Source organism: Notechis scutatus, chromosome 2 (assembly GCF_049901735.1).
Source record: "Notechis scutatus isolate UNSWTSFEM ecotype Mainland chromosome 2, rNotScu1.2, whole genome shotgun sequence".
NCBI classification, from domain to species: domain Eukaryota; kingdom Metazoa; phylum Chordata; class Lepidosauria; order Squamata; family Elapidae; genus Notechis; species Notechis scutatus.
In genome coordinates, this window is record NC_142010.1 from 126,265,890 (window position 1) to 126,277,693 (window position 11,804).

At 41.0% G+C, this 11,804-nt stretch overlaps 1 protein-coding gene, 1 long non-coding RNA gene and 2 other non-coding genes across 6 annotated transcripts in view; 1 reads left to right on the plus strand and 3 right to left on the minus strand.

The window, feature by feature from the left end:
* Positions 1-2,481, plus strand: part of TEX2 (testis expressed 2) — a 104,316-nt gene extending 101,835 nt beyond the window's left edge. For all 3 annotated transcript variants that reach the window (XM_026678749.2, XM_026678747.2, XM_087956112.1), the window contains exon 12: positions 698-2,481. In XM_026678749.2, the coding sequence (XP_026534534.2) occupies positions 698-820 (123 nt within the window). In that variant the 3' untranslated portion in view covers positions 821-2,481. The remainder of the gene's footprint in view (positions 1-697) is intronic.
* A 4,102-nt stretch (positions 2,482-6,583) lies between these two features.
* Positions 6,584-6,720, minus strand: LOC113419438 (small nucleolar RNA SNORA50). Its single transcript, XR_003371916.1, has one exon. It is a non-coding gene; the product is annotated as a small nucleolar RNA SNORA50 (small nucleolar RNA).
* A 31-nt stretch (positions 6,721-6,751) lies between these two features.
* On the minus strand, positions 6,752-8,160 carry LOC113419404 (uncharacterized). The gene is made up of 2 exons (XR_015747750.1): positions 7,015-8,160; positions 6,752-6,876 (listed from the first exon to the last, which is right to left on the minus strand). It is a non-coding gene; the product is annotated as an uncharacterized LOC113419404 (long non-coding RNA).
* On the minus strand, positions 7,042-7,104 carry LOC113419437 (small nucleolar RNA SNORD104). The gene has a single exon (XR_003371915.1). It is a non-coding gene; the product is annotated as a small nucleolar RNA SNORD104 (small nucleolar RNA).
* Positions 8,161-11,804: the final 3,644 nt, after the last annotated feature.

The window sequence follows — 11,804 nt, forward strand, 5'->3', positions numbered from 1 at the left end:
TAAGGACAAATAGGCTGAAAAACAGCTTATATCCCAAAGCAGTAGCTCTTTTGAATTCTACTGTATAGTGCAATATTAATGCAATATCAGGGGGTTGTATAGAATGTGAAGGATGTATGTTAGTGGTTTTTTTATAGTTATAATGTACACTGAAGATGGCATTTAATTTTGTTGTATGAGGTGCAATGATAAGTAAACTAAAAAACAGATATGGAATAATTAGAAGGAATATTATTGTGGATAATCTCATAAAGAAAGACTCATTTTGGTGTGGGACAAATAGTTTGAATAAATTGTTATTCATACTTTTCTATTGACTATATTTCTAGAATTTATTGAACTGTTAAATATATCTATTCAAATGTCTAGCTATTTCCTTTTTTAAAAATTGGAATGATGGGGACAAGGAGCAATAACAGAGTCAATTATTTTTAAAAAAAATGTTTGCTGAAATGTAATGGAATTAAGATTTTGTAAACTATAAAAAATAAATGTTGCTTTAATACCCATGAAGGCTCTGTTCTAAATCTAAACTTAAGGTAGATAGATGTTTACTAGGGATCCATAATGTTACTTGATTCAAATAAACCTGTTTAGAATTCTACTTGGCTCGAGTCCAAAATAAGAGTGTGGTATCTTTAATTTTTCCTGACTTTACATTAGAATTGCATTCTAACTCAATTATTATACCTTGCAGAAAATTTTTGTCATGCCAAACATGGACGATCTTTATATTCCTCTAATGCACTCAGTCATGGACCCCCGCTCATCTATGTGCCCTATTAAAGTTCCTGAAGAAACCGAATTGGAGCAGCCATGAAATGTGAAGACTGCAGTTTACAGTATTAACAGATGTTGTTTTCATGTTCTCTTTCAAATGAAACAGTCTAGCTGATTTTTGTCCTTGTGCCATGTCTTATTTTTTTAAAGATAAGATCGCTTCTGCCAATAATTGCTCCAGTTATGGCTCTTTATTGACTTTAGAGCATTAGTCCCATTTCTGCTAGGGTTTAAAACCTAGTAGTTAATATGCACTCTTCTGCAGTAAACTAGGAAAAGAAAATGCAACTAGCAGCAATTGATCCAACACATTTGATCCACATGGGAGTTCTTTATGGATGTGCAGTAATTCAGGATCCACCCTGAACACTGACAGTTTGTTTTATCCAGCCATATGGAACTTGTTTTCAATAAGGCACTAACATGTCTAACTGGAAGACTTTCTCCTCTCAAGCAGCTGGAGATACAAATGGAAGTGGCATGTTCTTCACTCCTGCAGTCCCAATAGCTTGTGTCAAGCAAATTTGGAATGGTTTTCTGGAACTAAGAATGTACATTAGATGTATAGGTGATATTGTCAATCCATGTAGATTATGCCTAGTAACTTATTTTTTTCATATGAAATTGAGTTTCTTGGAAACAAGTAGCCATATAAAACATTCAAACATACAGAATTGGTTTTAAGGGATCTTGTGATTCTTTAGAAAAAGAAACAAATTAAGATGAAGCCATGAGACCAAACTACAGTAAGCCTTCTAGTTAGTGCGTTACAATTGCAGAAGTTGTGATTGATGGCTCTTGGAATTGACTACACATGGAAATGTCCAAGGCCATGCATGTACTCATCGGAAATGATTGCATGGAAGGAGCCATTCACTTTCACCAACCAGAATGTTCACAGCTGTTTTTGTTCCCAACTATGTAGTGGATCCTCGTTTATCCATTTAAGAAGGTGCAAATCCTGATTACAGCTCATTTTTTTTAATCAATGTAGCTAAAGCACCTTGTAGGCTGGCTTGGTATCCCTGTGTGAAAGTAACAACTCCAAAGCACTACAAGTGAGAATGGCCAAGAGAACACTGCCTTGCTGTTTTTCTGTATGGACTAAACACATAATACTGAATCTCTTTTGAACACTACATAAGCAATGAGTGTTTCTTGATACTCAGTATTGCCAACTACTTATGTTGAAAGAATGCTAATTTAGTTTACAAAGAAAGCAGGTGAGCTATGGAGCTCACTTTGATAGTATACTAGGCTTTACATATTTTTAAGATTTTTGTATGTTGTTAGGTTCCTGCGTCCAAATTTCTCATGATTTGCAATCTCTAAATGAAGCTAATTGAAGTTGTTTTTTAAAAGCGCCTTGCCTGAAACATATTTAAAATTTAGCATTTAATATATTGATACCATATTATTTGGACAACTATTTTGTTACCTCAACTCTGGGACCATTCCATTTTATGTACTATTCTTCTCATCTCTCAATGAAAGCATTTGCCTTCCTCTTAAATCTGCATGTCTTATTCACAGCTCTTTTCCCCCCTCTGTGCAATAAGTCAAAATACTAGATGCACAAATATGTAATCAGTTATCCAGGTTTGGCACAAGTAAATTCAACTGCACTTCGTAATCAGACTGTGTGGGTTACTACAGTGGGCTTGCTTTGTTTTTTCAAATAAACTTATCCCATGTCAAAAATCTGTTTTGATGTTTGGAGGGGTAGAAGTGTGGGTGCATATCCAGGAATAATGAGCCTCGGTGGTGCAGTGGTTAGAGTGCAGTACTGCACTCTAACTGCACCGTATTCATGACCAACCCTACTGCAATTTGGCAGACCGAATCCCACCAGGTTCAAGGTTGACAGCCTTCCATCCTTCCAAGGTGGGTAAAGTGAGGACCCAGATTGTTGGGGGCAAGAGGCTGACTCTGTAAACCGCTTTGAGTGGACTGTAAAACACTATAAAGTGGTATATAAGTCTAAGTGTTATTGCTATTGCTAATATAGCATTCGTAGTTCAACAAGACTGAAATACTGAAGTTACCAAATCGTATTCTACAATTCTGAACATTTCAGCTCTTATATCCAGTACTCATGAAAGATATACACTGCTCAAAAAATTAAAGGGAACACTTAAACAACACAATGTAACTCCAAGTCAATCACACTTCTGTGAAATGAAACTGTCCACTTAGGTAGCAACACTGATTGACAATCAATTTCACATGCTGTTGTGCAAATGGAATAGACAACAGGTAGAAAGCATAGGCAGTTAGCAAGACATCCCCAATAAAGGAGTGGTTCTGGACATGGCGACCACAGACCACTTCTCAGTTCCTATGCTTTCTGACTGATGGTTTAGTCACTTTTGAATGCTGGCGGTGCTTTCACTCTAGTGGTAGCATGAGAAGGAGTCTACAACCCACACAAGTGGCTCAGGGAATGCAGCTCATCCAGGATGGCACATCAATGCAAGCTATGGCAAGAAGGTTTGCTGTGTCTGTCAGTGTAGTGTCCAGAGCATAGAGGTGCTACCAGGAGACAGGCCAGTACATCAGGAGACGTGGAGGAGGCTGTAGGAGGGCAACAACCCAGCATCAGGACCGCTACCTCCGCCTTTGTGCAAGGAGGGACAGGAGGAGCACTGCCAGAGCCCTGCAAAATGACCTCCAGCGGGCCACAAATGTGCATGTGGCTGCTCAAACAGTCAGAAACAGACTCCATGAGGGTGGTATGAGGGCCCGACATCCACAGGTGGGGGTTGTGCTTACAGCCCAACACCATGCAGGACATTTGGCATTTGCCAGAGAACACCAAGATTGGCAAATTCACCACTGGCGCCCTGTGCTCTTCGCAGATGAAAGCAGGTTCACACTGAGCACATGTGACAGACATGACAAGGTCTGGAGACGCTATGGAGAACCTTCTGCTGCCTGCAACATCCTCCAGCATGACTGGTTTGGCAGTGGGTCAGTAACGGTGTGGGGTGGCAATTCTTTAGGGGGCCGCACAGCCCTCCATGTGCTCACCAGGGGTAGCCTGCTTCCATTAGGTACCGAGATGAGATCCTCAGACCCCTTGTGAGACCATATGCTGGTGCGGTCGGCCCTGGGTTCCTCCTAATGCACGACAATGCTAGACCTCATGTGGCTGGAGTGTGTCAGCAGTTCCTGCAAGACGAAGGCATTGATGCTATGGACTGGCCCACCCGTTCCCCAGACCTGAATCCAATGGAGCACATCTGGGACATCATGTCTCGCTCCCTCCAATGCCACATTGCACCAGACCATCCAGGAGTTGGGGGATGCTTTAGTCCAGGTGTGGGAGATCCCTCAGACCATCTGCCACCTCATTAGGAGCATGCCCAGGTGGTGTAGGGAGATCATACAGGCACGAGGAGGCCACACACTACTGAGCCTCATTTTGACTTGTTTTAAGGACATTACATCAAAGTTGGATCAGCCTGTAGTGTTTTTTTCCACTTTAATTTTGAGTGTAACTCCAAATCCAGACCTCCATGGGTTGCTAAATTTGACTTCCATTGATAATTTTTGTGTGATTTTGTTGTCAGCACATTCAACTATGTAATGAACAAAGTATTTAATATTTCATTCATTCAGATCTAGGATGTCTTATTTTTGTGTTCCCTTTATTTTTTGAGCAGTGTATTTTATGTGGGAGCAGTCAGGCAAAATAGATGTCTCATGGCACCTGGAGCCAGCCAGTCCTCTAAGCAGAGTACTCAAGATTCTTTGGGGACTAAGCCAGAGCTTAAAATGCTCTAGAATTTAAATAGTATACAATTCTTTAGGATTTAATTTACATTCCTACAGGATGCCTCCTGAATCTTGCTCCAAATAGAAGACCTGGGGAGGGTTTTTTGGTACAGTAGTGTAAAAAAAAAAAATTCCATTTGTAAAGCAAGGTTTAGTGGATGCAGTCCATTTCCACCCACAAGTCTTATTTTCTAAATAAGTTAGCTTCTCAGATAGGAAGTCCTTAAGAGCAGGGTTTTTTTTCTTTCTGTACTAATACACTACTGTGATCTAAAATGCGGTTCAGTATTACAGCTGTGCAAACTATTGATCAAATGTTTCAGAAAATCTCCAAAATTGCTGCTCAATAAAAGTAATTTTATCTCTTGGTCAGCTGCCTCAAGAGATGTACCCGTTTCTATGTTCCTTTACAGCCAGCATCTCAATAGGATGTAAATTAAAGCTGTGCCAGAGACCGGACACACAACAAAGGGTTCAGGCCTTTTCCCTAAATAACCAGACACTAGGAACTACATGGGACAGACTGTGTTCACCACATTAAACCAGAGGCCATGGTTTAGCACTGCAAATCTAAGTCCAATTGAATTTGCACTGTCACAAGTACCCAGACTGAGTTGTATTACAATCACATTATGCTAATTTAACCAGCATCAATTTATTTGATAGCATTAGTAGTTTTCCCAGATCTTGCAAGAGATCTTGACTTAACTATAGATACAGGATATAGTCTCTCAGGAGACTATAGGGTTTCCCAGAGATGTGAACATTTTAAGGATTCCTCCAGGTTAAAAAAAAGGTTGAGGGTGCTCTGTAGAACTGTTCCCCCAAAGAAAATTTTATCCATGAATAAATCAGTTCACCCTCTTTGAAATATTGGCAAAACCTAATCTCAAGCTAAATATGCAACGTGTTGCACTATTAATAGGCTTGAGTTGCTTATCCCATTACTATACTCGTCATTAAAGCAGATACAATTGGTTGGCAAATTGTGTCAGTTACATGCATGCTTGAGCGTTTCTTTGCAAAGAACTCTGGTAAGATTTATCCATACTATAAAGTTGTGGCTAAATCTAGTTTGTTCTAAAATTTGTTTCAGTTGAAGTTGTGTCCTAAGCAGCATAGAAGGAAATTAGCAATGGACTACCCTACCTTGACTGCTGGCTTTTCTTTGATACTCTACTAGCATGCCAAAGGTTTGTCCCATACAGGAGTGTCCACCCTCCACACATAATCTTGTCATTTTTTGAGGGTTTGTTTTGCATGAGTAATGTGCACTTTGCTAGTTTGTTGTGTGCTACCAATTGTCCAGAGCAGACTTTTAGAACCTGAAACATCTTTGAGGCATCTTTATCCTTTTAGGACATGGGTGTTGAACTCAAGGCCCGGGGGCTTGATCCGGCAGATTTGGCCTGTGTGGCTGCTCTGGAAATAGTGAAGGACCGGCCCACAGTGCCTGCCAGTGAAAATGGAGCTCGGGAGGGAGTTCTGTTTTCGCTGGCAGAGTTGCAGGAGGCTGTTACAGCCACAAACCTGGGAGTCCATTTTCTCTGGCAGAGCGCTCAGGCCACCATAACATGAGTGATGTCAAGCTGACCAAACCCTCCAAGGTCAAACAACCCTGATGCAGCCCTCAATGAAATCGAGTTTGACACCCCTGTTCTAGGAGGTAATATTTAGTAGGAAGCAATTGGGTGGGCATGTGCCCATTGATGAAATATAGCACCAATAAGATTGCAGTGAGCTGCGGTGCATTATAACTTGAGTGGGGTTTTACCCAACACTTTTGCTTGATACTAGGTTGTTACCATATTCTTTGAAAATGGGATTATGCAAAGACTTTCAGGTAATAAAAGCCCAAGTAATAAATAAGCCAATCTTTCCTTCTTTTAATTCATGTTATCTTCAGATATTCCAGCAACAAGATAAAATTGAAGCACTCCTGCATAATACACCCTTCAGATGATCAAGCCTCTGAACATTCAATGCAGTTGAGGAACTTGCATATTTGAACATTAAGCATCAGATGGATTGTAACTTGTCTTTAAAAGAATCACTCAGGTTTAAGCTGAGCAACACCAGTTATAAGCAAGCCTTTTATTTTTGCACTGTAGCGTAGCCAGTGAGACCATGAATGGGCCATACACCAGTTCAAAGGCAGTGCTTCAAACCTATCTGAAAAAAATATCCAAAGAGATTTTAAATTTTAAATTTTATTTATTTACAACATTCAAGACATCCCCACATCAGCCCTCTTTGTGTTGCTTTCAAGATAGTTGGTTCCAAAGATTTTCATTCAGCATCAAGACAATCTTAGTACACCTAGAAAGAAAAAAAAAGGATTTAAGGTAGTGATTTAAGAACACTCAGATACTTTTGTTCAGATCTAGAGATTAGTTTTATGTATTTTTTTAAAACCAAAAACATTCCATTGAACATTAAGAGCTAGGGTACAGTTACCTGCACCCTGGGCAACTGATGCTGGTGGCTCAGATACATGGTCTCTTCATCTGCATCAGCAGTCTAACACGCCAAAACTATCATCACAGCAGCCAGCATAGGGTTCCCAATATAGCTCACCCAAAAGCAAGATTACAAAGGTTTATTTTGATGTGCTCACAAGGAGATGCAGATATATCCCTTTTCTACTGCAGTTCTTTGGAGACATGACGCTAATAATGTAGGGAAAAACCCTTGAGTCTTCAAGACTAATCAGTCCTTATCAGACATGTCACACATGAATTTCTTCACTCCTTTTAATAACATCCAAAGTAGCCATCACTCTTGTGCTCATAAATTCCACTCTATGGAAAACTTGGTTTTGTTTGCTCTAAACTAGCAGCTTCTAAGCAGCTTTACTACAGGACCTTTGGCACTTTCACCTTTGAGGAGGAAAAACTTCCCCTTTCCAACAGTATACAGCTGTCATCTAAGCTAGAACAAAGTTCTAACCTTTCTTTTTACATGGCAAGTGAGTCATTCCCTATTCACCAATTCCAACTTCCCTTTTCAAACATGCAAACCAGAAAGCATCACATAAGTCAGGAGTGCAACACACCTGAAAGCACAAGTGTGTGTGTGTGTGTGTAAGTAGGGGGGTTGGTTTCCTTTGGCATCAGCAGTCATATTCCAAAGCTCACAAATCTTCCTCTGGAACCGGGAGATATATCGGATCTCTCTCGAGTCCTTGCAAAAGCAAACTATATAATCTCCTGGTAAAGGCTCGACCATAAAACCTAAGAGGGAAATGCACCTCCACATCACTATAACCCTAAGAAGCCCCAAAGTCTCCCTTTGACTGAGAGTTTGTCAGCACCAAGGACAATGCATTCAAGGGCACTTAAGCACATCCAACTCGTCGTTCTTAAATACATTTCTCATAACGCAACGCGTTCTCCATCATCTTCTCCGCTGATAGCTACACGTGGTGTTTCGTAAAACGGCTCTAAAAGCCAGTAATTGCCGTCGTAAGCTACCCATCCCTTAAGCAAAGGTGTACGAGTGCAGTTAGTAAGACAAGTCCCCCAAAATCAGAACAGCGAGGCATGACGCGATCCCTGCCGTATTCATGACCAACCCGCGTCTGCTCCAGGCTCAGGCGTTTTCTATTCGAAAATAAGTTGTGGGTCAAATAACATTTGCCAGGCCTCCAATCGCAATCCGGGTTAGGCTGCAGAAATCCCAACGACCGCTAGATGGCAACAAAGGGACGTTCTGTAAAAAGCTGTAAACGTTTTTGCCACTTGACGATCGTTCGGATTACTGCGGCACAGATACACTCGTCTCTTTCCTAGCCGACTACACCTACCAAAAACAAAGCACACACCTCCCAGGCCTTCGATCCCACGACGAAAAGGCCGAATACGTGGCCTGCGTCTCTATTTATAGGCCGCGTGGCGCCTTGGGACACGCCCCTTCTCTCGAAGCCAATCGCAATAGTATGGCTCCGTCACGTGACCGGCGCCAACTCGAGGTAAGGGTGCCGGTAACGTGCAATAACAGATGTTTTCCCGCCGTATTTTTCATGTTTGGTTGTTGTTGTATTTTTGGGGGGGGGGGGGGCTAAATTCTTACTAAATTCCTCTCAAGGATTTTAGCCCGAGAAAAGAAACCCACGGCCAATATACCATCTCTTGAGTCCTGTGCTTGCCTATCCTCCGGTTTTAATGAGACTGTCTCCCAAATGGGTTGGTAAAAGATTTGCAGGATTGTGCATATTTCTTCGTGTGTATGTTAGATATGCTTGACTTTTCTCAGTACATGTGTTAAGTCAGGTTGCACAAAATATACAGTGAGTAAATGAGAGGCGAGAAGCTTCTGAGTTACCATTAAGCCTGCATAGTTTAATGATTTCCTTTTTAAAACAAATCTCGTCTTCATCAATTATTAGTTGATTCTTGCTAGTAGTTTGAGCTCCCTGGATTTATCCTATTCTGTGCTTAATATGTTTTGTACTTTTGTACACTAGTACTTCAGAATGCATTTACTTGATTCCGGGCAAATCAAGATAATGCTGGGCCAGATAATTTGAGTAATGTATTTTTTTTAGTCTTCAGCCCGTATGAGCTGTTTCTGTTCACAAGAGGGCACTCTTTGCTCGTTTGGAAAATGGATGGCATTGGGATAGGCATTGGAATATAGATTAACAGAGATGGAAGGGACATTATAGGTCATATAGAATAGAATAGAATAGAATAGAATAGAATAGAATAGAATAGAATAGAATAGAATAGAAAATACTTTATTGGCCAAGTGTGATTGGACACACAAGGAATTTGTCTTGGTGTAAATACTCTGAGTATACATAAAAGAAAAGATACATTCGTCAAGAGTCGAGAATCATAAGGTACAACACTTAAGGATAGTCATAGGGTACAATCAGCAATCAAATCATACTAGGAAACAGTCAATAAAAATCTTAATGATACAAGTGACAAAGTTACAGTCATACAGTCACAAGTGGGAGGGGATGGGTGATAAGGAGTGATGAGAAGATTAACAGTAATAGTAGTGCAGACTTTGTAAATAGTTGAACAGTGTTGAGGGAATTATTTGTTTAGCAGAGTGATGCCTTTCAGGAAAAAACTGTTCTTGTGTCTAGTTGTTCTGGTGTGCAGTGCTCTATAGCGTCATTTTGAGAGAAGGAGTTGAAACAGGTTTTGTCCCGGATGTGACGGATCTGTAAATATTTTCACAGCCCTCTTTTTGACTCGTGCAGTATACAGGTCCTCAGTTGAAGGCACGTGGGTAGTAATTGTTTTTTTTCTGCAGTCCTAATTACTCTCTGAAGTCTGTGTCTGTTTGTTGGGTTGCAGAACCAAACCTGACGGTTATAGAGGTGCAGATGATAGACTCAATAATTCCTCTGTAGAACTGTATCAGCAGCTCCTTGGGCAGTTTCAGCTTTCTGAGTTGGCGCAGACAGAACATTCTTTGTTGTGCTTTTTTGATGATGTTTTTGATGTTAGGTGTCCATTTTAGGTCATGTGATATAGTAGAACCTAGAAATTTGAAGGTCTCTTGTCTAGTATTGTAAGAGGTGGTAGCATGGCAGGGTTTCTTCTAAAGTCTACCACCATTTCTACGGTTTTGAGTGTGTTCAGTTCCAGATTGTTCCGGTTACATCACGAGGCAAGTTGTATCACCTCCTGTCTGTATGCAGATTTGTCATTGTCTCGAATGAGACCAATCACTGTTGTGTCATCAGCAAACTTCAGTATTTTAACAGATGGATCGTTTGAGATGCAGTCATTGGTATATAGGGAGAAGAGAAGTAGAGAAAGCATACAGCCTTGGGGTGTGTGTGTGCTGATTGTACAGGTATCGGATGTGATTTTGCCTAGCTTCACCTGCTGCTTCCTGTCTGTTAGGAAGCTTATGTCCAAACCCCCCCCCCCCAAAAAAAAGCAGGGCCTACACCATTTCTGATAGATGGCAGTCCAATCTTTTCTTGAAAGCTTCCAGTGATGAAACTTCCACAACTTCTACAAAATCAGAAGAGAATACAAGATGGTCCTTGACTTACAACAGTTCATTGAGTGACTGTTCAAAGTTACAGTGGCACTGGAAAAAATGACTTATGACCATTGTTCACATTTACAACCCTTGCAGCACCCCCCCTGGTCATGAGATCAAATGTCAGACGCTTGTCAACCAACTTGTATTTATGACGGTTGCAGTGTCCTGGGGTCACGTGATCACCTTTTCCAACCTTATAAGCAAAGTCAATGGGAAAACCGGATTCACTAACAACTGGCAAGAAAAGTCGTAAAATAGGGCAAATTCACTTAACACATGTTTTGCTTAGCAACTGAAATGTTGGGCTCAATTATGGTCATAAGTCGAGGACTACCTGTACTGGACTTTGCTTTTACACTACTGGGACGGAAGGAGAAATGATAAAATATCTGACTGGAGAATAATTATATTTGCATTATCAAATTGTAATATTGCACTCCGTTTTTGCCCTAGACCCGCCCACTACTTTTGGCACTTGGTCTTTCCAGTGCACATTTGAAAGGCCAGTTCTCTGGAAAGATGCACACCCTGGTTAGATGCTTTTGCCAAAGGGCTGAAAGAGAATATGCAGAAAAGTGGGCTCTCCTTGAGGGCTTAAACTCAGCTGCCCCCAGTCAATCAAAAACAGCCTAGAAAGTTTCTCAAGCAGGGATAAGTGCAGTGTCTTGATGTTGCAGAAGTGGTCTAGGTGGAACATGGCACCACCCTCCAAATGAGAAAAGGAGTCAGATAGATGGATCTGTCTGTAATCCCTGCAAAACTCTCAAGAAGGAGGTGTGTGGTAGTTTCATCTTGGGAATCCTATCACACCATTTGTTTGATTTAAGAACAGACTACATTGATTCATTCCTTTATTGAAAGGGTCCCTTCCAAGTCATTAGATTCCAACAACACCCTGCTCCCCATTGTCCTGTTAATCAGTAGAGGGAGACTCCAGCTGTACTCTCCTTTCCTTTCCTCCACTTCCATCCCAGCTAGTATGTCAAGCTATCCTGGAAGAGTTTGACATTAACTGGTACTTTGATGCAACTGGGCAGCTGGCTATTGAACATTGGATTTTTTTATTCGTTGCTTGGCAGCTTTTGATTATATAGCCACCATTATTTGCACTGGAAGCTGCTCAGTGCACTAGAACGTTTTGCAGAGCAGCTGCTTGTGAGAAAATCCAGGGAAACTGCTTTCAACCACCCCAACTAACCTTATGGAAAAGCTCATTGGCCTTATCTTGCTCC